At 45.8% G+C, this 26,624-nt stretch overlaps 2 protein-coding genes across 4 annotated transcripts; one reads left to right on the top strand and one right to left on the bottom strand.

Annotated features, from left to right (window-relative positions):
- Positions 1 to 732: 732 nt before the first annotated feature.
- Positions 733 to 12,125, bottom strand: PEX5 (peroxisomal biogenesis factor 5). 3 transcript variants are annotated; one of them, XM_080357108.1, is made up of 16 exons: positions 12,096 to 12,125; positions 11,381 to 11,572; positions 10,818 to 10,853; positions 10,514 to 10,646; positions 9,677 to 9,811; positions 8,429 to 8,534; positions 7,154 to 7,244; positions 6,711 to 6,827; positions 6,238 to 6,330; positions 5,954 to 6,073; positions 5,269 to 5,412; positions 3,323 to 3,393; positions 2,962 to 3,177; positions 2,656 to 2,821; positions 2,311 to 2,468; positions 733 to 1,942 (listed from the first exon to the last, which is right to left on the bottom strand). In XM_080357108.1, exons 2-16 carry the CDS (start codon positions 11,528 to 11,530, stop codon positions 1,741 to 1,743), a joined length of 1,938 nt encoding a protein of 645 aa, XP_080213234.1. In that variant the 5' UTR covers positions 11,531 to 11,572; positions 12,096 to 12,125; the 3' UTR covers positions 733 to 1,740. The 3 variants fall into 3 exon arrangements, with proteins under 3 accessions (XP_080213234.1, XP_080213235.1, XP_080213236.1); XM_080357109.1 differs by having other exon boundaries at positions 11,381 to 11,515; positions 12,096 to 12,108; XM_080357110.1 differs by lacking the exon at positions 6,711 to 6,827.
- A 4,910-nt stretch (positions 12,126 to 17,035) lies between these two features.
- LOC308045487 (solute carrier family 25 member 36-like) lies at positions 17,036 to 25,953 on the top strand. Its single transcript, XM_080352781.1, has 8 exons — positions 17,036 to 17,335; positions 22,385 to 22,561; positions 22,970 to 23,047; positions 23,368 to 23,468; positions 24,105 to 24,171; positions 24,369 to 24,652; positions 24,752 to 24,947; positions 25,590 to 25,953. The coding sequence occupies exons 1-8, from the start codon at positions 17,121 to 17,123 to the stop codon at positions 25,594 to 25,596; spliced, it is 1,125 nt and encodes a 374-aa protein (XP_080208907.1). The 5' UTR covers positions 17,036 to 17,120; the 3' UTR covers positions 25,597 to 25,953.
- Positions 25,954 to 26,624: the final 671 nt, after the last annotated feature.

Genomic DNA, 26,624 nt, shown 5'->3' on the forward strand with positions numbered 1-26,624 from the left:
GTGAGGAACAGCATAGGCACTAATATTTTCTTCTGTTGAGCAGAGAAGAATCTGACAGGAGAACTGAGATCAGTAAAAAACAAAGTCACATCTCTGACCGGGGGCAACATGCGTGACCAGGACACAGAGGCAGTGCTTTCCTTCCTTTTAGATAGCAGAAGCAGTTAATTGTTCTGCATGCATTACAGCAATTGCAGAACAGTGCATGCAGGTTTCAGTGCCACAGTGCTGGATGGGAGACACAGGGGAAGCTAGAGCTCAGAAAACAAACAGCAAGAACTATTCTCTGCACATACTTTCTGCTCTTGATTGTTGCAGTAGCGAGAGAAAAACAAGCCTCTGAGATAGAGGCATGAAGAAACAGGTGCCTGATACAAGAGGATGGATTAAGTGCTGTCTAAGCCCCTGGTCTTGACTATTGAAGCAGTCAGGTTCCCCAAAGAGGTGATAAAATGTAACACAACTTCTGTCACTGCAGGTGGCAAGAAAATGGAAAAGAATGCTTCACTGACACTTAAACCTAAGCAAGGAGGAGAAAAAAAACAACCCAAAACAAACAAACACAAACAGAACCGAAACAAACAAACACCAAAACCACACACACACAAAAAGATATTTTGGTACAGGGAAGTTCTACTGGCTCACAGAACTGAAGCCTGAGGTTACACCAAAATGAGGTCCTTTATCCTTTATTTGTATATGGGCTACCAGTGAAACAAAACCTGGGTCAAAAGGGATGACAGAAACTGTGAGAGACTCTGACCTATCTTTTGAAAACCCCAGAGATCAGTATTACTCAACGCATGCAGCTCCAGAGGCACAGAGGAAGAGGTCATTTTGGCAATTTTAATTCTCCCCCTTTATTATACAAAATACTTTACAATTAAAAAACATTTTCCCCAACAGAATCATATACAGATATTTATAATTAACAAGATCCAGTTGCAGACAAGATGGAAACTTCTGCACAAAGGAAAAACAATAAGATTATCAAGTGAAAATTAAGACTTCACCCCTTCCCCACCATATTCTGGGAGGGGAGGTTACATTTTAGACTTTTATTCCTATTGCATTCCCTCAGGAATGAATTCTGGGATATGCTCCTATTCTGACAAGCTAAGGGCCTCCACCTGTGTCCCTAGCATAATACTCCACTCTCTGAAGGTTCATTAAGAGACACTGAGAAACTAGCATCTGGCTGTACCGTGAAGTTACTAGTACCCAGAAAAAGGGACTGCTGACCCCAGTTTTCCCTGGCAACCCACATATACACACATGCAAGCACATACATGGGGGAAGCATGCTCAAAACCCAGAATTTTCCACCCTTGCACCAAATGGCAATCCCACCCCACCAAAGCAACCTTCACTCAAGAGGCTTCCAGCAGGTAATCCCTGCAGAATGGTCACCACAAGGTCTCATAGCCAAGCTGGGCATTACTGCAAATGCAGCCTGGCAGAAGGGCTGGATGGTGTTGTCTTCCCCACTTTGATCATATGCCTACCAGCAGAGTGTCTGTCAGTCAGCCATGGAAGTAACATGAACCTCTCAGAGATGCTCAGGCCACAACAGACAGGCAGGGGAAGTTGCACACTTAGTGGAGGTCCTTGAAAAACGGTTTCCAATGATCGTCCCTACCACAGCGGAGATATGTGTGAACCCTAGTGAACACTTTCTCTCTAAGGAAGTTCACTGCTGGGCTGAGCCAACCCTGCACTCACAGGGAAGCCCATCCCAGAATCACTGCTGGAGGCCAAATGCCTGAAGCAGTGTGGGAAGATCATGAGCATCAGCTGCCCCATACAAGTCACTCTGCCCCAGCATAGAGAGGGCCATGCGGAGGGTGCTCCAGATGTTGTCAGACATAGCGCCTTGCTGCCCCCGTGGACCTCTGCTCTTCTGCTGCATGTGCAAAGCCTCTAAGAAGTGCTCCACAGCCTCACTGTCAATATGAGAACATAGACAGGTTTACTGGACAATGTGGTACATCTCTTACTCCCTCCCCCATTTACTTCTGAAGTACTTCCACTCCAAAAGTTTCCTCCTGTTCACAAGGTCCTGACTTACTCCAGAACCATTAACAATCCCCTTTCTCCCCTCTTAACAGAAACTGAAGTCCAGATGGCCTCTACTCCAAGTGCATCTGCTTTATATTTTGTTCTCAGAGCAGAGTCTCCACATTCACTCTGCTCTTGTATGCCAAGGGAAGGCTACAGGCAACGCATGGCACTGCCCCAGTCACCTATCAGTTTCCCTCATAAACACAGGCACACTCATGGGTCTCAGCAGATCTGCCCGTCCTATGCTCACCGGTGAGCGCCTAAGTTGATGCAACTGATGCCCAAGTTGTAGCGAGAGCGGATATATCCTGGCTGGAGCTCCAGTGCCCGCCGATATGCAGCCACAGCTTCCTCACTCCGATTCCCATTGGCCAGGGTGGCACCAAGCTTGTTCCATAGAAGATGGTCCTGGAAGAGCAGGCCGAGAGAAAGGGCTGAAATAAACTGGATCTTTTAAAGCTTCAAGTCAACCCTCCCTCCACCATGTGTCTGTCTTATTCTTCCACTCCAAAAGTGTACCACCCATACAAGTAGCACCTCCACCCAAACCTTCACACCTCCAGGTATCTCCAGCAACCACTCTGCCCTTTCTTACATTGGGGCGCACACTGAGCGCAGCACTGAAGCAATCCACAGCCTTCTCGTACTCGCCACTAAGGTTGAAAAGGACACCCAGGCCACACTGAACATCAGGATCCACGGTCAAGGGGTTGCTGCGCACGGCTGCTAAGAAAAGCTCTTTTACCTCCATGAACAGCGAGCTGGAAAAGCACAGAAAAAGGATATCAGTGTACTGTAAAGAGAGCTGGCCTTAGGTTGCTACCTCCGCTCCTGCCTGAACCAGTCACAACCCTCCAAGAAGTCTTTCAGCTGAAGGCCCTAATTTGTCACCCTAACTCACTCAGACAGCAGGGAACCTAGGGCACGCTTGGAAGGCCCCAGGTTTGCTCCTGAGACACTCTCCTCCGGTTCCTTCTCCAGCAGGTGGGCATAGTCTGGTTTATGGCGTAACCAGTCCCGCAGGGTCTCACACGCCTGCTTCTGTAAGGACTCATTAGTGAAGCTGACCGCTAAAGCCATAAGTGCTGTCAAGTTCCCAGGCTGCAGTTCCAAGCACCTGAAGGTCAAAGAAAAGTAAACACAGTACCCAGACACAGGAGGTAACATAATCAAGACAGAGTACACCATGCAAGCCATATGATCCTTGTGGCACTATGCACTAGATGAAGAGCCATGCTCAGAAGCTCTTCTGCAACACTCACCGTCTAAGGGCACTGATTGCCAAAAGCTCCTGTTCATTCTCTGCTTGGGTGGTTCCCAAATATTGCCAGGCCTGGAGAAGACAGAGATACAGAAAGTCATACTTCTTCATATCCAGAGAAAAAGATCAGCCGATAAACCACAGACATGGATTAAATTCACCATATTATCCCACACATTTTTAGAGCGAGACCAAATATAGGCAAGTATACCCATTAGCCACAGATAAGTTTCTTTCAGAAGACATAAATACTTTATGGCACATAGGTTCTAAAGGACAATAAAACTGGTGTTGTTGCTGTGAAACAAAGTGAATGTCTACATGGAGATCTATCATAAAGAAACTGTTGGCAGTTTTATACTTTTAAGTCACAGAATCTCCACTTCTGTGGTCAAAATGCAAAGGAAGGAGGCAAAAGCAGATCTCATTTCCCTAGAGCAAAATGGCAAAGTGGCAGTGCTAATAATGAGACCCCCCCAAGGCTGTATATACTTGTGCAGTGGTCCACTAGCAAGTGATAATCTTGGGGAGCTGACCGACAGATCTGAAAGTATAAGCGCTGTTATTTTACCCAATTTTCAATCATCCTCACACCAGTATATGAAAACCACTTCCATCTCCAGGCTGCTGACACAGGAAATACTTAAAGCACTAAACCGAAGTACCTGTTCACTTTATGTCGATAACCACACCCCTTGCTCAAAAACAGGGCCAGATAGCTGGCAGGACTGTCAGCATGGAAGACCAGCATTTTGAACATAAGTCACAAAATGCAGGATCAACTGTTTCAAGAAAATTGTTTCATTAGCAAAGACCCAGACACACTGCACAAGCCACCACAAGCAAGAGGCAATCCGGTGCCTCAAATCTCTAATGCCTCACCATATAGCTAGCTGCAACTCAAGAAGAACTGACCCGTGATAACTACATAGTGTTCTCCAGTTAGAAGTCTGTATTCCCAGAATCCAAGGGCCTCTGTTCCAAGAGGTCACTCTCATCAACACCTCAGGAATAACAAATTAGGTATTTCCAATAATATCCAATTATCAGGGCTTGAATCAGACACATTTAGAATTCAGCATGTCTGCCCCTTAATATTCTTTTTCCCCAGGCTGAACAAACCCAGTTCCCTCAGCCTTTCCTCTTCCACCATGTATTCCGGTCCCTGAATGCCTTACTGATTTCCACTGGACTTGTTCTGTTCCTGGGTACTTAAGGCAAGCACTCCAGAAATGGACAACACGAGTGTATTTGCATTCTCCCTCCTGCAAACAGCCACATCTTCTACCTCTGGAGAAAGGCATACAGACTATTCCATTTCACAGTTCATCCCACAGAAGCTGAAGTGCTTTATGGAAATAAGTATTCAACAAAGTAGGAGCTGAAAATCTGTCATCGGTATAAAAATAATTCTCTAACCCACAGCTTCAAACAAAAACTGTGAAGACACCCAAGCCATCTCTATCAACTGCTTGAGTTCCGTGTTCTCCTGGCATCTAGACGGAAGACCTAACCAGGACCCTCAGTCTAACAAGCTGCTCAAAATTAGTCCTTAATACAGATACTGAAAGCAGTTATCATCCGCCATAAGCATCTCCAAACTTGCAATGCCAATACACTTCCACAGAAGCAACTTAAGAGACAAGAACTCCTTGTCTTGGCTTCCTGCATAGTCTCACATGCTCCAAAGATTTTACACAGCTTTGGTCCAGAGCCTCCACACTTTTTGTAACTGACCTTAGTCATAAACCTTCTTGCTCACAGTCCTCCTGGGGATTTACATACATCAGCTACATACTCAGAGCCACAGAAAATCTAGATGTTTTCATACACTCTGCACAGTTAACACTGAAGTGAGTTTTCTAAACACACCATAACATCTCACAAACAAAGGATCTGAGTAGCAAGACACCTGGCCAAGGCCTGTTATCTCTGCTCTTCACTCACCTCCATATGATCCGGCTTCTGTTGCACTGCAGCTTCGAAGAGCAAGACAGCATTGGGGAGGTCACCTTCCTGCAAGCACTTCCGCCCCTCTTCAAATGCATCTGGGTGATCTCTCATGGGATTATCTTCCTCAAACTGGTAACCCTAGCAGGGAAGGCAGACAGGGGTTCATGCTAGGAGACAGGCTTAGGGAGAAAAGCACTCTCTACAGTTTAGTACAGTCTAGTCTTGCTCAACCTGCAGACCAGCCAGCACCTTGTCCCTCTGTTAGTTTGTAGCAGATCAGAGAACAATGGCACTTCTTCCTGCCTGCTCAGTGCTGAAAAATTCTCCCAAACCAGACAGGGAATAAGTTGCAACAGAGACTAAACATATGGGGTGGGTCCTCCCAGCTTGGGGTGGAATGAAAACACTTGCACTCATTCCAAGGAGTACCAGCATCAATTGGTATTTGGTGTTGCACAAGAACCAGACAACATCTGCAGACAAGCACAAGTGAAAACGTATTTGTTTAACCCCTGGCTGGTCTGGGATGAAGATGCAAGTGACAGTAAAAGATCCATGCAAAAAGGAATCCTAGCAGCATTTCAGGCCTGTGTAGCTCACCTGCAAGGCAGATACACTGCCAGTTTCCTCAAGGCAGCCCATCACAGTGCTAGGACTGAAAGATCCTGTTCTCTATTACCTTGTCATATGATGAGGAGCTGAGGTCTTCATAATCAGAGAGCCAGGGGTGAGCCTCTGCATCCCTCTTGGCCATCTCCTCCCACTCTGCCTGGAGTTTGTCCCAGAAGTCCACATCTGACTGAAGGGAGAAGAGAATGTGAATAGTGAAACCCAACCATAAACTGAGTTCAGTACACACCCCAGAGAACACCCTCTTAAATGTTTCTAGCCCTCCTCACAGTATGCAAAGGAGAGAGGTAACCCTCAGCTGGTACCCCAGCCCAATTCCTCCATCAGCTTTACCTCCACAGCAGTCTTTGCCTGCTCAAATTCCGTATCAAGAGTTGCCATGTTCCCAGATCGTGCAAACTGATCCACCCAGGCATCGGATGCCCCCTGGGAGTTTGGAAAGAGAAGTACACCTTTCTTTTTAGAATTTGGCAATGTCAGGGCACATTCCAAACCAGCAGGAGGGTCTGTGATGACCCCTCCTCCCCATCAGCAAGAACTGATGGCCTGTAAAGTGGAAGAGAGTTCATCTGGATATCCCTTTTCCCCCAGGTGCTATGGAAGAAACCTTACACTGCACAAATAGCTTCCCAACTTCTGGCTAGATTCTGCTAAGAATAGCCCAGCAGCCCCTCCCTTGCCTCCCCCAGCCTAGTCATTAGTAGAACACTGCTGAAAGTTGAACTTGCCATTCTCTATCACTCCCAGACTGCACACTGTTGAAAAGAGCTTTCCTCCTTCAGAGCACATATGGCTGGGGCTCCTACCTGCTGCTGTATAAACTCAGCTGCCCATTGCTCTGCCTGATCTTGGTCTCTGTGGGTCACCTGATTAGCTTCGATCGATACCCTCCCATCTCCGATCTGGCAGACAAACTTTAGGAACTGTGGCAGAGAAATGAAACAAGGGTGGAGCTGGGCAGATGTTTTGTCAACAAGCCCTCCACCCATGCCCCTCTCCTTCACTAAGAGGACTTCTCTTTGCAAAGTGAGCACAAATGGCCCAAAAAGGTAGAGGTCAAGACTCATCATGTGGCAGACATGGATAATATCTAGAGTGAATGGTAGGGATTGAGCTTCCAATAATCAGGGAAGAAATGGAATGCAGGACAACAAGAGGCTTTATTTCTTCACTGTCTTCCCCCTTTCCAATTCCCCACACCCTTTACTCACGCTAGGTATCTGTCAACACCAGTCATGGAATTTCTCACCTCAGAATTCTTGAGTTTTGGATCATCCACTTTAGAGAGGAAATCACTAACAGTTTTCTTAAGATCATCCTCAGGTTGATATTCCTCATACCTGTGTTCAGAGGCAGTAAAAGGGATTATCTTACAACAGGCAACCATGGACTCTTTCACTTACAACAGTCTACACAATGGGCTAGACAACAGTATGGAGGGATACACCCCTCCCCTCACCCCGCAAAGTCTCTGGGGTTCTCTTCAGTGATTCAGTACTTTTATCCATCTGCAAAAAATTAAAATTGCTACTAGGTTAACTGACTGACAAAAACAGTAGCAAAATTAAACAATTACAGTGACAGCACAGTTCTGAAGAACAGTCTGGACTCCTTGGCAAGGATTCTATCAGACACTGCAAGTTTCAGCACTACCTAAAACAAGGTCACATATCTAGGAACAAAGAAAGTAGGTCGTGCTCATGGAAGAGGAACAACATCTTGGAAATGCATCAGCTCCATAGAGGATTGAGGGCTCATAGCAAGCACACAACTCAATGTGTTGTCTAGCTTACAGCAAGATAAGAGTAGTCCCAGCTGTTATCACTACACTCAGTCTTGGTGAAGTCTTTGGAACGGGTGGCAATAACGTCCATATTTGCAGAAAGGTCTCAGAAAAGGCAAGAGCCATGAGGAAGGAAAATCCAAAAATGCAAAATCTCTTTGAGGGAAAAAATCTAAGCAGCCCAAATTGCTTGCTTGTGCTTTGCTTCTTTAATTGAAAAGCTTGACTGTAGTCAGGAGGTACCTATACAGAGAAGATCCATAGCAGTAGACTGGTTCCTCAGTCTACAACACAAAAGCACATTAAAATAATGTCTAGAAGGCTGAATCTAGAAATATGCACAGGAAAGGCTGAATGTGGTTTGTTGGATAAGGAGAATAAAGTGGTGAAAGTTTACAACTAGTAGAGTCTAGTCCTTAAGATCTCTAACTCTAAAAAAGCATCTGTTGTGGAAAAATGTTCTGCTCCTGAAATAATTTTAAGGACCTTCACATTAGGCATGAGATTAAGTTAGCCTACATGATCACAATATCTTCTTGGAACTAGAAAATAGAAAAGCTAGGATCCCTTAAAAACTTCAGTCTCCAAGCATTGTTTCCCCCTTTCTCTGAAACTAAAGGCCTGAGTACATTAATCTAGGTTAAATGACTGAAAAGCATTCAGACCATAGCAGATTTTCTATCACACATCCAACTTCACCCACCCAAGCAGCAATAACTAGCCTTGAGAAGACAGACTCACCATTTATCTGCCAAAGACTGGTCTTCTAAGTCCCCAAGCCACAGTTTCTCCTCTGACTGCTCTAGGTATTCTTCTGCCCACTTGGCAGGAGACACAGACAGCGGATCTGCATAGGACATTAGGAAGAATGGGGAAAACAGTAAAACAGGCAGATCATCATTCAAATTAGCTTCACATTTTGCTCTCTCCACTTTACACAGTTAGCTAACATACAGAGAAGACCTCTTCAAAAAAATATCGTTTACACCTGTTTCTTCTTTGTTTATTCTGATCTAAAAAAAACCAAAGTAATAATAATAATCAAGCCTTAGGTTCAGACTATGTATTAATACATATGTCACTGTGGCGCCTATAACCTTATGACTTTCTGCTTTAGTTCCACAATATTTTCATCTACTCCATGTAGGGTACAATGTAGGTCAAGAAAATCAGCAATGCATTACAAGTCTCTGTCAAAAGCACAGCCAACAAAACACTAGGTTTTCTCAGAACTTTCATGAAAACCTTTGTAAATGCTGATTTATATCCCCAGAAATTTAAAGAGCGAAGGTCAAAGGATGAGACTACCTGGTTCTCCACAGTGGCCACTCCTGGAGAAGGGACTAGCATCTACTTAAAACTTACTCATAACTTCCAGATTAGGTCATGGATGACAACAGGACTCCATTCCAGCCCCAGTTCTATACACAATGCAGGATGGCTTTTCAGAGAAACTACTGGCTTGCTTGAAATGAAGAGCTTAACCTTTAGGCCAGAAACATTGACTTTGCACATTTAGAACATGCAACATCCCTCTACCTCCATGAAATGGACAAAAAGTATTTCACCAAGCACACTAAGTAATATTCACATTTGTATCGAAGGCAAATATAGCCTTAAGAGAGGGAATTACAGAATATGTAAGCAAGAAGCAGTACTAGGCCATCTCCAGAATTTGCATGATTTGAATCATAATAACTCGTATAAAAACAGTTTGAATAGCCTGCTTCTCCTAAGTTCTCCAAGTAACCCAAGCTAAAAACAAAAGACCCTTACACCTGATTAAAAGCTACCACACCACATTGTTCACCATTTGGCTAAGCCATCACAAAGCAGCCTCACCCACCACCTCCCCGTTAAAGTTGCTACAGTAAATACTGACCGCTGGGTCAAAAGCATTACTCCAATTTCGCATGCAGTAACATTCCATTATACACAGGCATGTGACTGGGTAACATCTTGACTGTAATTCCAAAAGGGACCCTTCACCTGTCACTTCAGCAATGAACTCCTGTGACCAGTCAGCCTCATTGTAATCTGAAGAGACATCACCAGCACTATCTGCTGCAGCCAAGAATTCCTGGGTCCAGTTTTCAGACAGTGCCAGGGCGGCCACACCTGGAGCTACAAGAAGAAAAAACAAAAGTGAGTATTGGAGCACTCAAAGGCATCATTTAAGTGTTCCAGGCCAGCCCTCATCCTGTCTGGTCTTTCTCCTTGTTAGAATAAAAGCACAGAAAGATTCCACTTGGAAGGAATCTCTGGAGGTTGCTACTGTTCTCACAGCAGGTCAACACTAAAGCTAGAGATCAGTTTGCTCAGGGAATTCATTAGGTAACTTCTGAACTTGTCCAAGGCTAGCAATTACCCAGCCTTCCCCAGGCACCTGTTCCAGTACTGAACCACCCTCAAAGGGAAGAAATGTTTCCTTACTTCTAGTCAGTTTCCCTTTCTGCAAGTTGTGTCCATTGCACCTCATCATTTTGCTGTGTATCATTGTGAAGATCCTGGCTGTGACTGCTGAAGAAAGCTACTAGACACTCTATCCCGCCCCTGCCACCCCCCGCTTAAGATTCCTCCTCACCAGGCTGAACAAATGCATTTCCCTCAGCCTTTCCTCTCACACCATGTATTCCTGTCCCCGACACCTTACTGATTTCCATTGGACTTGTTCCAGTATGTCAATGTACTGGAAAGCCCAAATCTGGTAAACAATACTCCAGATACAATCTCATAAGTGCTGAATAGATTGGAACCACACTGCTAGGAGCTCCATCATAACTCCAAGATCTTTTCCAGCTCTCCACCTCCTCTAGTTTCCCTCACCTCGCTGAGGGGCCTGTCGAAAGCTCGACTGTTCAATCTCTTGCATCTCAGCCAACAGGTCATCCATCTTAAATGTCTGGGGTGCATGGGACAGTAAAGGTGCGTTCTGCTCTTGCAGGAACTCTCCAACCAGCTGACATAAAAGGATTACAAACATAGCAAAGAAGATGGAACAGGCAAAGCCACAGAGCATGGGAAAAACAAATGGGCTTGTCAGAAGGAAATATTAATATCAGATAAGGGGAAAAATAGCAAACAGTGTTGATGAGAAAAATAGTAAGGAGGTGCATCAATCTAGTCTTACCTCATCTTCAGTGGCTGCTCCCAGTGGTTTGGATACCTACAAGGAATAGTGGGCAATTACCCCAACAGCTTTGACTCCATATCCCTCTCCACACACACCCTGTGACCCACTCAGTTTACACCTTTCTTTTCCTTGAGTTTCTTTTCCTGTCAGCATTTTCGTGCAGTAGCTGCCTGCTTATGTGGAAGCTAAAGGAGCAGGAATAAGTTGAGTCCAACCCCCCCTGCCACCACTTTCTGGGTTAGGGTTTGTGACAGTAGGGTCTGTGACCGTAAAGAATACAGCTCACCACAGCCACCAACATAGTCTGAGTGCCCACAAATGCAGCTTCCACAAATAGGCCCTCACCTCACAATGCTGCAGGACAAATCAGGTAACCCTGTGATCCCCTTCCCCATAAAAAAAGGCAACACTGCACTTATCTGCACCCACAGACCCCTCATACTGCTCACCCCACACCCCTCTTCAGCCAGTGCACCCCTATCCCATGCTGACCCACCCAGACATGGGCAGGCCCCACATCCAGCCCCAGCTCAACAAGCAGAGCAACCAATGACACTCACAGCTGCAGGTCCAGGAGCCCCAGGGGGCCAGGCCAGTGGGCCCTGAAGTCCTTCCTGCCGCAAGGCTTTGTCCTGGGTGAAGTGGCCGGCCAGTTTCATGAGTGGGTTGGAGCCCCCACATTCTGGTTCCACCAGCTCCCTCATGGCCATGGCGCCAGTCAGGGAGGGAGCCAAAGGCCGCAGGGCCTGCACCTGGCCCCAGGGCGGCACATACAGCGGGTGAACGCGACGCAAAGTGACCGACTTGCCGGGAACGCGCGGTGCCGGGCCCCGACTCAACTGCCACCCACCAGCCCCCCCTCCCCTGCGGGCCCGGGAGCCTGCCGAGGGACACCAGACAACTCCAGTCATGCCGCCACAACGCCCGCTCACCCCCCGACTCCCAGAGCGGCTGAGCGTAGGCCGGGCAGGCATAACTACCGTAGCCAGGAAGAGCCTCCGCCTCCCGCCGCCCCGGGGCGCGGGACCCCATGGGCCATGAGCGGGATCTCCCTGAGCTCCCTCCGTCCTCCCCAAGTCCTCCTGCCGCAGGCCCGGGAGAGGACACCCGTTCTGCAGGACAGCAAGGCCGCGGCCTCCCCAACGAATCCCGCGCCCCCGCTGCCCCTCCCGCCAGCCGCCCGGACAACAGGACCCCTGCCCTGCCCCGGCACTCCCCACCCCAGGCACGCGGAAGCGGGGGCGAGAGGGGCTCAACAATTCCCCCACGCCGTACCTGGCACTACCGGAGCTCACAAGGCTCACGGTGTGGGGGGCGGGGCCGGTTCTTAAAGGGAGAGCCGCACCAGAGCGCCTTAAAGGGCCAGACTCCCTTAGGCTGCCAGCGCCCGAAGATCAGTCCCTGTCCCGCTTCAGCCCCAGCCCGGCCTCTCGGGTCCCTCCCGCGGCCCGTGGGGCAGCAACACGAGACATGTTGATGCAGCTGGAGCTGCGTCCGGGCGGCTTCAGCTCTTCAGGTTGCAGCTAGCGGGGCGGTACTGGCGCTTCTCCCTGGCACCGCCCGCCGCGCGGCCCTCTGCCCCTGATCGCTGCAGGGTCGCCGGTCTCTCTCTGCCCGTCTCCCGCAGCTCCTGGGCTGGTTCCCGAGCCCTGTGCCCCGCGCTGGCTTAGCACTGCTGGCGGAGAGGACGGGCACGCCAGCACTGGAGCAAAGCGGCGTGTATATCGTGTGTGCATATACAGTCATTGTAAAGGCACGTGGAGAATGAGAGAGTCTTGTAGTAGTTGTGAATGGCCCACATGCACCTGGCTGATGGACGGCTCCTTTAGTATTTGCTTTGGGATCACTAAAATGTTGCAGCTGGTGGTAATGGGTTAAAAGTGCCTGCGTTTAGCTGAAAAGTATGTGATAGCTCCAGATAAGCCATAGAAATGTCAACTCCTTCACAGTTTTCATCCTTCTACATGTGATTCCAAAGGAAGAGCAAGCCACCTGGAAAATCAGAGTTCATTTGTATATAGCCTGTAAGAGAATGGGAAAAGCAAAAAGAGGGATTTGCATGAGGTGAACTGCCTCCTGTGACATTAGGGTACTAGAAATAAACTGGTTTTAGAATCAAATCCCATCTTCTCCTTTTCAAAAGGAATATGTTCCTATGCAGGGTCCTTTCCAGACTTACCAGATACAGGTTATCTATACCCAAAGGTGATGTCTAGTGCTGCTTAGACACGATTCTTTGGCAGTATGTCTTCTTTACTGCTCTCTTTACAGCTTTGAAACGAATATGACATCTACAGCACATTCTGTGCTAGCAAGTAGTATGGCTCAATAGGACCAAATCATTAGAAGTCATAGAGTCAGGGCTGGAAATCCAACATCCACTCCAAACATGTTTGGGGAACATTACTTTGGATTATGTCTTCCCTGGTCCCATGGACTGCCCACCAATTAGTAGCTGATGTGCATGAGGTATGCTCATCTGTATAGCACACCTATTAGCTCAGCGCCACCTGAAAGATGTCTAGTTTGCACACCAAGACTGTTCTGCAGTAAAAACCAAAGCCCAGCAAGAAGAGATCACTGGAAGATTCACTTTGAAACCTTCAGATATCCATTCAGGTACTGAAGTGGAAGCACCCTATATCTGGCAGGCAGCTGCATTAAGATGGCAACACTGGAAAATACATTTTCAGAACCATTCTTACACATGGAGACTGAGGCTACACATGCTTCATAACACTGGCACAATACATTCCACTCTTCCAGATGTCTGCCTTATGATATTGCTCCCTACTTGCCTGTAAATTGTAGTCATCCTGGGACTAGGAGTACACTAACCCAACCCTTCCAGAATGAAGCCCCTGGAATGACAAACAAGATTAACCCACTATTACCAGATGCAATCCTGTATATACTCAGTGTGATAAGGGTTAGCAAGAGCACCTGAAGACAGAGAAAGGGAAGAAGCTTTTTGACAGAATCCTGAATTATGTTCAAGCAGAACAGATGAACAGTGTGTTGTCCCAAAAAAACAGGGTTCTTTACTCTGTTTGCATAGAAATGAGCCCAATTTAGCACACAGAGATGAGATATTGTATTTATTACAGAGTTGTGCAAGTCTGGATGCTGGAATAAAGACAGCATTCCAGCAAGAAAAGTAAAAGGCATTATATACAAAATCTAATCACTATGTTCACACTCTAAAGAGCCAATTGGTTAGACATGCATATTGCATTACATAATCCTTTTAGCATATAATGAGCAACGTTCAGCTGAAGCACACTTTATCCAACAGTCCTGTGATATGTGTTAAATCAAGATTCAACTAATTGAGCGGGCTTCAAAAGGTCTAAAGCTGTCAGGTCAGTAGTGTCTGTAGTTTGTGATTAGGTTTTGCAAGACACTTTTTGTTACACAAGCACACTGACCTAAAACTGAAAGGATTTCTATATCTTTAGGCTGGCAATTGCAGACAGGATTCATCCTTTTAAGTGATGACAACAAATGCTGCTCCTAGGAAAAACAATAGTCTGCACAGATCCATGGAGAAGTGGAGTGTAGGCATTGAGATAAGGCACGGGCAGAAATCCAAAAGCCATCAGAGACTGAGCAGTCAAGATGAAGCAGTTTTGATGTATAAGCATTTGTATCAGGGTCTTGGCTTATGCTCATGACACCAATCTATGATACCAGTCCAGCCTGCCCTACTGGTTCAGGACAGGGACTCTGCAAGTCAGCTGGGTAAAAAAGTCCCCACAGCCTCCCTTCTTTAGCCTGAGCAGCAAGAATAGGCACCATGGGGAACACACCCAGGGTCATCACTGCTGCCCTCAGGGACAAGACACACTAAAGAAAAAAGGCATTATCTCTTCTCTTCCCCTCTTCTCCTGAGAAGACAGATTCTTTTCCCTGGCTCTTGACTGCCTTCAGGCTCACCATGACTTCTGCAAAACAGCAGTCATAATTGAAACAGTCCCAACACTAGGCAATCCTTTGATCTACTGAAAATGTCATAGTATCATTTGCACCAGTCTGAAGACAGCCTGTACGAAGCTTTCAGAAAGCATCTTCCATGGCTCAGTCACAGTTTGCCATCGCCTAGGAGTACCATGGGTACTGTACCACATGAAGGTACAGAAGGGGACCTCACAGAGTGAGACTTTCTAGGTCTTTGACCCAGAGCAAAGGAGACAGAAGGAAAAGCTGGATGTCCCCCTTTATCCCTTACAGTCCCAAAAGACTCTGATTCAACTAAAGGAATCAGAAGTGGTAGTGGTGGCAGAGCATCCAGGACAGCCACAGCAATAGCTATCAGTAGATAAGTATTCATCTGAAGTCACAGATATTTCTGTTTGCAGGTAGAAAGCAAAGGGTCTAATCTAAAGTCAGCAGGAAAAGGAGAAAAGTCAATGGACCGTTGCATGCAAAGTGCAAATATTTTGGCAGTAAGAAGTGAAACATAAGGGGGCCTCAATAACTCTTGGAGGGGTAAGAAAAGCAAATTGTAAAAGGCTAATCTAGGCTCTGCATCCTTAAGCCAGTCTGAGTTTCATGGCAGCCAAGTACTCTGCTGAAGGTCTTGGGCCTGATGGGGATCAGCAACAAAATGGAGGTCTCTGCCAAGCTATTCCCCATCCTAACTTTGTGAAATTAATTATTTCTTTCCAAGTGCAGAAGTGCATGTATGCTTTTATTAAATGGTATTCTACCCTTTCAGGCCATTTCTATCATTGATCAAGACCATTTGAATACTAACTTTGTCTTCCAAACACATTGCAACCCCTTTCAGGTTAGTGTTATCTACAAATTTAATAGGCACACTTTCTAGTCCACTGTATAAATCACTGAAGAAACTATTAATACCACACTGAGAACAGATCTCTGCAGGTCTCTTTCTTGATGATTTTCTCCAGATAGACAGTGTACCATGGAATACCAATCTTAGAATTTTCTGATCAGTATCAGACTCTGCTCACAGTGATTTTAGTAGATACAGTTTTCCATGCTTCCTAGGTTGTTTGTAAGACTGTCAGATGAAATAGAATAAAAATCCTTACCGAAGTCAAAATATATAATATCTGTTGATACATCCTTATCCACAAGGCCTGTTAGTCTACTATGAAAGATTGGTTTGACTTGATTTAATTAAAAGTTAGAGTTGTCTACTTAATGTTTATTTGTTCCAGTTATCACAGGGGGAGGCAATAAAGTAACACTGGCTAGCCAGTAATTCCTGATATAGTCTTTTTAAACAGCCAATATATTTGGCCTTTTCTAACCTTCTGAAGCTCTCCATTCTCTACAGATCTCAAAGATAAATGGCCAGTTGGTCTGACATTTCTTCAGCCAGTTCTCCAGCCATCACAGGATTAATTTAGTCAAGCCTAACTGGTCTGAAAGCGTTGACTCTGCCTAAGTGCTTAGAAATCTAGAATGACTTTTTGCCCACATGTCATTTGTGCTATTTAAGGTATTCATCTAGCCAAAATTACAGTGAAGACAAGTGAAAAATACTTGCAACTTCTTGGTATCTTTGATCGATTTTTTCCATTTCACAGACCAGAAGGCCAATCTTTTTACTAGTGTTCTCATCACTGCCCATGTAGTGACATGAACTATTGATAGTTCTTTTCTTCTCCACCATAGATAATTGTTAATTTCCTCTTTGAAGTATCTTTGTAGGTGCCTGAAGTCATTTGCCATGTTTCCCTCAATTCCTTCTTCTCTAGGCTACACAATGCAATTTTTTCAGTCCTCCTGCTTGGATGGCCCAGGTGAGTTGTTCCCCTCTGTGGGTTCACTTTCCCACATTTGCCTATTTTGTAGAAGCATTACAAGTTTTTATTAAACCACTCTGTTTAAGTCCAGCATAAGGAGGCTTGGTGACTGCTCAGTTTTTTTGTTACATGCGCTTTTTTTGTTATTTGCCAGTTGTTGCAGCTTTGCTCACTAGACACTCAGTCATGTGTCACTCAGTGCTGTGAGTACGGAAGTCACAGGAATAGAGCTGATCTGACAGCTTATTTCATCTCACCTACAGACTATCCTTGTACCCATACAAACGGCCTTGGTCTCCTCACTTGCAAAACAAAGATAAGGTTTCTTTAGAGCTTTTTTTAATGAAAGAGCTTTGAGTGGCTGGGCCAAAGGAGCTGTATTAGCAGGCTAAAATCTGCAAGGAGAGAAACGAGAGCACAAAAAGGACGGAGCAGGGAGTGCACCTCAGCAGGAGGGAGGCCTGGGTTCAGCCCAGAGAACACGCGAGAGGGAGGCACCGTCCATCAGGCGGGACACGCCGGGATGTCAGGAGCTGCAGCCCTGCAGGACGCCCCCCCACCCAGCTTACGCAGCTGGCGGGCCCGGTCCCGCGGCCGCCCGGGCTCCTCCTCCGGCCGGCCGGGAGCCAATGCGCGGGGCGGCCGGATGGCGGCCCGGGGGTGGTGGGGTTCGGGAGGCGGTGCAGAGCGCCGGGATATGCCGCAGCACAGCACCTTGCTCCACTTGCTCGCCGGAGGGTGAGTATCTCCGCGCGGGGCGGCCAGGATCCGCCGGCCTCTGCTCCGGGACACGTAGCCGGGGGGAACCCGAGGCTGTCCTGGGCGCGGGGCCTCGCCGGACCCGCGGGCCGTCTTCCTCTCCCGGGTCGGCGTGGCCCCCACGGCTACAGCGCCTTCTCCACGGGTTGCTCCGAACCCGTCCTGTGCTCCCGCCTGCTGCCAGGCCGAGGTGTCCCCTCCGGCTGCCGCCCTGGCTTGCGGGCGTTCTGCCCGCCTCTGAGGAGCGAGGCCTACGGCGACGGCTTGCCCCGGTGCTGGCTGCGGTCGGGCCTCGGGTCGCGGCCGCACTTTGTGCCGGGGACTGTGGGGCACACATCCTTTAGCAACTGCCAGAGATCTGGAGAAGAGGACACTCTGTCTTGCCCCACGGCCAGACGCTGCCTGTGCCCCATAATCCTCACCCGCGCTGGCTTTGCTGTGCCAGTTGAAAAGGCAGGCGCGTTGGCCGCCACGGTGAACCTGTAGCTGTGCAGTTCGGGAAGAAGGGAAGGGGAGCCTCCCTGTGAGACGTGGGGGCCTTCACCTGCTATGTTATCCAGTCTGAGTTTACTGGAGATGGCGGGCAAGGGAAGCAAGGTGCCGAACGGGGGAATGAGAGGCACCACAGGGCCTCTTCAGTGGAGGAAATGGTGGAGCATCCTTGTCTTTAGGAGAGTAGCCAGCCTTCCACCATCGCATGGCTGAGATTCCTGCATGTCTTCTCTGGCTTTAAATAGTGTGGCTGACTCTGGTGGGCCGTGTGTTTAGAGCTGCATCAGGGCAGTGCCTGTGAATTCGCAGTGTGCCCTTGAGCACGTCCATTCTTGCACTACGTTTCACCCTTCCTGTCTTTAAGAAACATGTATAATTTAAGTCTCAAAACAGTGAGTTTTAAGTTTATGATGTCCTAAACCAAAAGATATTGTGGTCCTCTGGGCTTTTCTGAGTAACTGCAGAACCCCCTTGTCCAGAGAGCCACCTAATTCCTTTCCAAATTCCACGAGTCCATGTGGTAGTGAGGTCTGTGTTGTATCATGTGCAATAAAACACATAATTTCATTGCCCTTAATTAGTAGATTTCCAGTTTTCTGCAGCTAATGCAGTTGTTGTGCTATGTTGATCTTTGCTTATATGTACTTACCCTCTCTGTCATTTTATCTGTATTGTTCTCTTTTATTAATTTATTCTTTGAACTATATAGTCGCTGCATCTTAGCCTTTTAAAATATACTTTTTCATATTTCTTAGCTTTCTTCTTAAGCTTTTTGTCACCTTCATTTTCCACTTTGGCTCCTGAAAAACTGTGAGAGTTTGGCTAGTGACAGGAGTGTTGCTAGTGAGACCTTTGGCAGTCTGTATCCTGTCCTCACCCATTAAGCAGTAATCCTTGAATTACAATTAATTAAAACCTGGGAGATAAGATGAACAAGAGGTGAATAAGAAGTTCAGATTATTTCTGCAGTATATGGTTAATATTATTGTTTCACCTAATTAAACAGATCTCATTGATGAAAGAACAGTTGTTTGCTTGATATATTCTCATACAAGAACTGGGGATCATCAGATGAAACTTGTGAGAGGTTTGTTCCAAACTAATGCAAGAACATAGCTTTTAACATAGTGTGCAGTTAAACTGTGGGACTCCTGGCCATAGGATATTAAGAAATACAAGGTTTTTTATGAGTCCAGAAAGCATTTTAAAAAGATTAATGAAAAATGAAGTGTTGAAAGCTACTAAATGTAATGTAACATTTCTGGCTGATGAAGTTCCTGAGCTGAAATTTGCAGGAAGCTGGGAGAGTGTTCTGGAGACTAGTATTTCTCCTGCTTTTCTGTAGATGATCTTTATTTACCTGTGTCCTAGGCAGAATCCTGGTTTAACTGCAGATTTGTCTGACCTAGCCTTGCTATTCTTAACTGACGATTTTCAAGCCATCTCAATTTTTGGCTACCCTGAGTAAGGGCTAAAATGTGAATTACCAGTAAACCTTGTTACCTCTGTGCATGTTCTCACACCCTTTTCAGATCATTAAAAAAATGTTTAATAGTGGTTTTTGTGTTTCTCTCAACTAATCCTCATTTTCTGCCATCTCAAACTTTCCAGTTTTTCTTTTGAAATATGAAAGTAAGATCTTTTTGCCACTACTTTGCTCTGCGAGTACATGTTGTACTGATTGTCAGCTGTTGTTCTTCATCATATTTTGCAGGAATTGCTTTTGTTCCTACTTCCAGAGTAATGACTTCAGTGTTTTTGTTTTGTTAAACCGGTCTGCTTAAGCCCAGCATAAGGACCCTTGGTGGCTGCTCAGTTCCATGTGTTTTTCGTTGTTTGCCAGTCACTGCAGCTTTGCTCAGTACTGTGACAATCTTTGTCACCAATGGATTTTATCAAAAGTAAAATGTTACCTCTTGCCTGTTGGTGGAAAGATGGGAAATTGTTGCGTCTAGTCTATAAGTGATTTTCCTAGACTCTTACTGGAGCACTGCTGTTTGATTCTTTACTGACAACTGGTTTCAGGGCAGGAAAAGAGTGGGGGTTATTTTTTTTCCTTCTTTTTGAGATTTTGTGGTCTGATTTTAATCCATTTAGCATCTATGCTGTAGACAGAGTGCTAAGGTTCTAAGTGTGTTTTTGTGAGATATCAAGCTCACTTTTTGCAGAACTGAAGTATGTAACATCTTTGTAGAATCTGGCATTTATTTTCATTTTGTTTAAAAAAAATTACATATAGCCCTCCCCTGCATTGATTACTACAAAGTGTTTTTTAAGTTTATAGTGATCTGATTCCATAATTCTTTGGAGTGTTTTTTTTTTTAATCCTGTTAGACATTAGGACTTTTCCACAGGCCCTTAACATTTCTTAAGCATTTAAATCTGTAGGTATGAAGTCTCTTCAATCAGCTATTTTTAATATCCATGGCCATGGGTTTTTTGTGCCTGCTGATTTTTAAAATGTTAGTTCCAACTAGGTTTTGTTCAATTTTGCCTTCATTAGTATTGGAATGAAAAATATTTCGTGTCTTTGTGATGAGTAACAATTTCTTTAACTCTTACTATAGCTTTTAAAATTATTTTCTATTATCTATACATATCAATATCTTGAGAAACTTTAACTCAGGAAATTTATATATCTACTGGAGGCGTGGGTTCAAATTAATATCCTGGCCATGCTCAGGTGCGGACTTCTTGGAGGAATGAGATATTAACGAACACATTACATAAAGTTGTGTCCAGGCAATTGCTTCTCTAAATGTTGTCCTGTTATAGTTTTTCCTCAGCTTTTAGATAAGAAGTTGACACTGCTCTATTCAGACTTCTTAGACATCTTGATGTGTCACCACTGTACTCAATTTTCTCCTGAACTGGAAACTACACTTCTGGTCAAGAAAACAACAGGCCTGTGAGTCTGGAGCCTGTATATTAGGCAAATTAGTAGAAACCATGGTAATGTTCCTGTTAGGAACGTTAGACCCCCGAATTAATATGTTCTACAAGCCATGAATCAACATGGCTTTTGTAAAAGGAGGTCCTGCTTCATGTGACTCCTGGATTGCTATGTAGACTGTTTTGGTGTCCGTGTTTGATGAGCTTGTTCATGCAGAGAACCTGAGCTGAGACATTTACTGCTTTGCTTTTTTTTGTCTTCTGAGCCTGAGCTGAGTTCTTTGGTTGTGTTTTACCTAATCCTAGACTCCCGCTACTCATATCTCCTGAGGGAAATTGCTGCTGATCAGCTGCTCTGCAAGTCATCACCAATGCATATATCTGCAAAGGGCTTGACAAAGCAGCATGAGTGTAATGGAGTAGCATAACTAGTTGCTACTTGCTGGTATCAGTAGCTGCGTTACCTTCTAGCTGCCAGATCTTAAGCTCTTGGACTTCATTGCAATAGGTTTCCAGGAGTCCTTTTATTTTATTTTTTTTTTTTTATCCTAACCAACAGGCAATAGTAAATGAAGCCCTAGGAGCAAAGGCTGTGGGAGCAATATATGTGTGCACTGAGCTATATAGACTTTTTCAAAATAATTCTTCAGAAATCTGGCCTTTGGGTGTCCTATGCTATCATATGTAATTCCATTGATATACTTGATTGTCCTCTGATATCTTGTAGTGCTTTGGTTGGCTTTTCTGTCTTTGGAGCAGAGTGAGCTTTTTTTAAGCCTCCATCTGTTGTGAAATGAAGTGAGTTTGGCTGTACCAGATATGAGCAACTGTCCATTCATCAAAGCTTCTTGCATGGTCATTCCATGCAAATTGATCTCAAAACAGTCTTTCAGGTACTGAGCATCCTCTAGAATAACAGACTTGTGAGTCCAAGGATCTGAAGGGTGGAAGCTGAGAACCGAACGTATTGGTTCTGACTTGTCCCTGGGTGGCAGAAAGGGAGAACGGAGATACAGGTCCTTTCAGCATTACTGAGATGTGACTAGGCTGATTGATGGTGATGGTTCATGAGTTCCAAAAATAGCTTCTGTCTACTGAAGGTCAGGGTCTGCTTTTAGTAAGCAATTCAAGCTGGGGGTGAGCCTGACTGTTGGTAGAAAATGCAGATCTTGCTTACAGAGCCTTGCAAATGTGGGTTATGGGTTGAAGACACAGGCAGGCTGAGGGATGGGAGAATTTTGTGCTGCCCCTCTCTGAGCCAGTGCTACTGTGTGGAGGTGTGAGGGACAGTGCCTGGTGATCTCAGCAGAAGGCATTGCAGCAAGGTTGGGCAGCAGAAATGTTTGCTCTGGGAAATTCTGGATTCAAAGATCAGCAGCTTTGAGCTGAGGGACAGCTGAGTCCCCATGGACTTGGGACTGTTTGTCTCAAATATTGAGTGAGATTTCAGAGTGAGGCTGCCAGAAAATGTCACAAGCTAAGCTATTATTACATTAATCAGTGTCAGAGCAGGAGGCCATGTGTGATGCAGACTAGGGGACCTAACCTCCTGTCCTAGAGGGGAGAGGTTGTGGACGAGCAAGATCAGAATTACTGCCCTGTTCCTGCACAGGGCTCATTCTTATATGTTCTGTTATGCCCTAGATGTGGTGGCACAGCTGGAGCCATCCTGACATGTCCCCTGGAAGTGGTGAAGACACGTCTGCAGTCATCCCAACTGACGCTGCGGCCTCTGTGCCTCTCAGAGATACACCTGCCAGGGATGAGTGTGAGGCTGATGAACCCCACCCCATCATCTCCTGGAATGCTCAAGTTGATGAGGTGAGTAGGATAGGGCACTGTGCATGTTAGCACCACCGAGGTGAAGATTTGGCCATCAGGTAGAGAGAAAGAGAAGGAAGTATCATTTAGGATGAGGATCTGGAAACCACAAGTGCAGTAGGAAGTTTTATCAGAGCACAGGTACATCTGCTTCTTACGGTTGATCTGTGCTTTGAACTCTTAAGTCTGCAAGGCAGCTTTTGGGACTGAGAAATTTCTCAGCTAGTGGTTTGATCAGGCCCAGAGTGCTGGTGTCAGCAAGATAAGGAGGAAATGAGTGAAGGACAGAGGAGGGCAGAAAAAGGATAACATGGGAGTTGAGGAGATGATGATACAAGAAGTACTGAAGAACAGGAGAGCCCCCAGCTTAGTTATTCTGCTGATTTCTCTGTTTATGTCCTTCTGTAGGGCCATCCTTGAGAAGGAAGGCATACGATCCCTGTTCCGAGGTCTGGGTCCAAACCTTGTTGGGGTTGCACCCTCCCGGTGAGTACTGCTCCCTGAGGATAGCTCATGCTATACGCTTTTTAAAGGACCTTCATGGCAGCTATTGCTCCACGTTTTGAAAGCAGTCTGAGCCATGTGCTCATTGTGCCACAGGACTGCCTCACACAGACATTTTCTGGAATTCCTGATCGTAGTTGTAAGATAAGGTGATTGCTGTTGGTGTCTGTAGATGGTGTCTGATGTCACACTGGACAAACCTGTGCTAGGAGTAACAAAAGTTGGAGTGAGACTCCCACGGCAGTGCCATCTCTGCTCCTCATAGATGAGTTGTAACCTCTTCTGTATTTCTTTCTAACCAGGGCTATATATTTTGCTGCCTATTCTGGTGTTAAGGAGAGGCTTAATGCTGTCCTTGTACCGGAGTCCAAGAAAGTACACATGCTATCAGCAGCCTGTGCAGGTGAGTCTATTCTGTCTCAAATCAGAGCCAAGGGGTCTTTCTGTCTGTAAGTGTAAATGGATTTAATTCCTTCCCCATTGCTGCTTCTATCAGTCTTGCTCTCTCTTCTGCCGTTTTCTCCCTCCACACCTGGAACAGTGAGTTCCTTGGGTAACCAAACCATTTTCTCACTCTTCATTCTTGTTAGGCTAATCTCTTCAAGTAATGGATCTAGTCTTTAGCCCTTCAGCTGCTATCAGGAAAAGAGTTCCATTCAGCTGTGAAAGGGAGAAGGCAGTGTGTAATTTAGACCATACACAGAATGATTTCTCTTGATATATCCCAGTTCTCTAACAAAATCTTTCACTCTTGCAAGTTTAGCCCGTTGTTTCCTGCCTCTTTGGAACACCAGAGCCTGTAGTAGGGTTGGAGGCAGAGGAGCTAATTACCTCCAGACAAAGGCTGGAATCGGGGAGGAGGAGAATCAAATGGTCTGCCTTAAATGTCTCTTCTCCCATGGGAGCTCAAGGTCATTCTCAAATTGCAATTGCTTGCTGCTTGCCAAGCAGAATTGGGAGAGCTGATAGATCAGCACCTTCTCACAAACTGTCAGTGTGATCCTGGTGCTCATGGCTGTCTTCCTGTTCTGTTCTCCAGGCATTACCTCTTCAACACTCACCAACCCTATCTGGTTAGTGAAAACCAGGATGCAGCTGGAAGCCAGGTAAGGCAGGTTAGCAGTGCAGAGCCACTCTGTGTCAGATCAGGACTAGTTTGGGGGTGGGGTTGGGTAGAGGTCTGTGACTTGCCATCAGAACATAGTCTTCAAGGCATGCTGGAGAAGACTCATACATTGTGTTCACAAAAGCATTTTAGGTCAGTGGAGCAGTATGTCATTCTAACCCTCCTTGTTTTTTCCAGGGTGAAGGGGGAGATGACCAGCAATGCACTCCAATGTGCCATGCATGTGTACCATACTGAAGGCCTTCGTGGATTTTACCGTGGTATCACTGCTTCCTATGCTGGAGTGTTGGAGACCATCATACACTTTGTCATCTATGAAGCACTCAAACAGCAGCTGAGAAACAGCCATCATTCCCTTTCCCCACCACTCACACTTTCACCAAACAGCCATGATTTCTTTGGACTAATGGGAGCTGCTGCTGTCTCCAAAGCATGTGCTTCATGCATTGCATATCCACATGGTGAGTGGGTCCGCTCTCTTTGCTTCTTTTCCCCTCGATGGGAGATGCCATGCCTGTAGCATCCATCTGCTAATGTCACTTCCCTTTTTGTCTCTCCAGAGGTCATTCGGACACGGTTGCGAGAAGAAGGGTCACGATACCGTTCCTTTGTACAGACTCTGCAGCTTGTGGTCCATGAAGAGGGACCCTTGGCTTTATACCGAGGGCTCCTGGCTCACTTGATCCGCCAAATCCCAAACACAGCTATCATGATGGCTACCTATGAACTCATCATACATTTGGCTTCTTCCACCTTGTGAGCATACTGTAGCAGACATACTTGGTGTAGAGATACAGGGACTTCATGGTCCTGAGACTCAGTTTTTTTCATTGCTCTGAGAGGTGGTGCTTTTCATAGCATATCAGAACTGGGTCAGGCATAGCATGCGTGGGACATAAGACTATTTTATGCAAAATTTTTTGCTCCACTGTGCAAAATGTTGCCTTTCTTCTTTCTGGAGACTTGAATTATTTTGGTGTTTCTAGGTGTCAGGGCACTGGTTTGACAGTGCCTGCTGTAAGTTCTTTGTATTAAACAAGGGCATGGAATTTACTGGCAAGGAGACAAAGGAGAAAGCGTAAGAGTATCTTAGACAGCCTTAGCCTGTTCACGTCTTTTGCACCTAGTCACAGCCGTATGTGGGTACAGTTGGACATGAAGACAGGCTAGAGTGGAGAGAACTGTAGCAAGCAGAGATCTGATGCTGAGACCTTTAATGCCCTCAGAGGGGCTCTTAGGCTCTCACTTGCTGTGCTGCCTTCCTGCCTGTAAGGAGAATTCCTCAGCCTTGGCTACCAGCAAATATCCTATGGCAGAATCTTCCTTTGGGTCCATAACATGTTGCAGCCTTTGCCCCAAGATGTGTCAGGCAGTTGACAGCCTCTTTTTGTCTTGCAGGGTCTGACTCATCAGACCAAGTACATCAAGGGAAGAAGTACAACCTGCTATGAAGCACTACATGAGCAACTACTACTGGGCTCACAGCCATGCTTTGCCAATATCTGTTGTTTTTCCATCCCTTCCATTTCCAACAGAAAGAGGAGGACACTGCCTTCCCTCAGAAGTACTGGGGCTGTTCTGCTATTATACAAGCTAGACACCCTGGTGTGAAAAGTACTGTTTTATGCTGGTAAAGAAGGTGGATCAGGTGAAAAGATGGGTGAATCTGAGGATTTGGCCTGTTTCTGTTGATGATACACTAAGTGTATGGAAAGAACCTTATTTTTTTTCTGTAATCAAGAATTCAGTTTGCTGCATTACACTTGCCTGTGACAGGCTGGTAGGCCTTCTGTTCCTCTGTGGGTTCCTACCCCTGTGTCCTGGGATTACATTGTTTATGAAGAGTATTTTGACTCTTAAAAAGGTGGGGGGGTAGGGTCATGGGTGTTGTGTTTTTTCTTTTTCCAACACATATACTAAAAAGCCCTTGAGATAAGGCAGTGATTTCAGTAAATACATGCTCTAGACAATCTCCAGTCTCACATTACAGGCTACACTGGCTGTTTCTCTGCTTGTAGTGAAAAACTACAGAAGCCCTGAACATTTTATTTGAAATCCATTTATTTTAAAATCCACTTTGTTTCCTCATTCTTCTTACCTTCATTCATTTAGTTTAGGCGTATCGACAATTTTACAAAGCGACACAAGCTGCAGTGTTTTTTTTTTTCATGAAACGAGAATAAACCTCAAACAACAACATTGAAAAAATATACAATATATATATATATAGTACCTGTGGAGGGGTTGTGAGAGACCCCACTCTGAGCCCTATGGCTGGCTCCTCCTTCCAAATTTCAGTTCTTTCCAAGTCCCTCCTTCCTCATCGTAGTTTGAACTGTGCCACTGTCATGTGCAATTGCCCTAACACATGTTTCTAGAGAGCCACATGGGGGGGTCAATAATGTGGGGAATGTCCACAATGAGAATGACAGA

Source organism: Nesoenas mayeri, assembly GCF_963082525.1.
Source record: "Nesoenas mayeri genome assembly, chromosome: 1".
NCBI classification, from domain to species: domain Eukaryota; kingdom Metazoa; phylum Chordata; class Aves; order Columbiformes; family Columbidae; genus Nesoenas; species Nesoenas mayeri.

Bases quoted from the DNA above. Each gene is read 5' to 3' on its own strand.
- PEX5 (XM_080357108.1), bottom strand. From the start codon at position 11,530: ATGGCCATGAGGGAGCTGGTGGAACCAGAATGTGGGGGCTCCAACCCA. The intron at 10,647-10,817 runs GTAAGACTAGAT...CTTTTATGTCAG, and splicing joins GAGCAGCCACTGAAGATGAG to CTGGTTGGAGAGTTCCTGCA. The intron at 6,074-6,237 runs GTAAAGCTGATG...TTCTCCCTTCAG, and splicing joins AGGCAAAGACTGCTGTGGAG to TCAGATGTGGACTTCTGGGA.
- LOC308045487 (XM_080352781.1), top strand. From the start codon at position 17,121: ATGTCAGGAGCTGCAGCCCTGCAGGACGCCCCCCCACCCAGCTTACGC. The intron at 17,336-22,384 runs GTGAGTATCTCC...GTTATGCCCTAG, and splicing joins CTCCACTTGCTCGCCGGAGG to ATGTGGTGGCACAGCTGGAG. The intron at 23,469-24,104 runs GTGAGTCTATTC...TCTGTTCTCCAG, and splicing joins GCTATCAGCAGCCTGTGCAG to GCATTACCTCTTCAACACTC.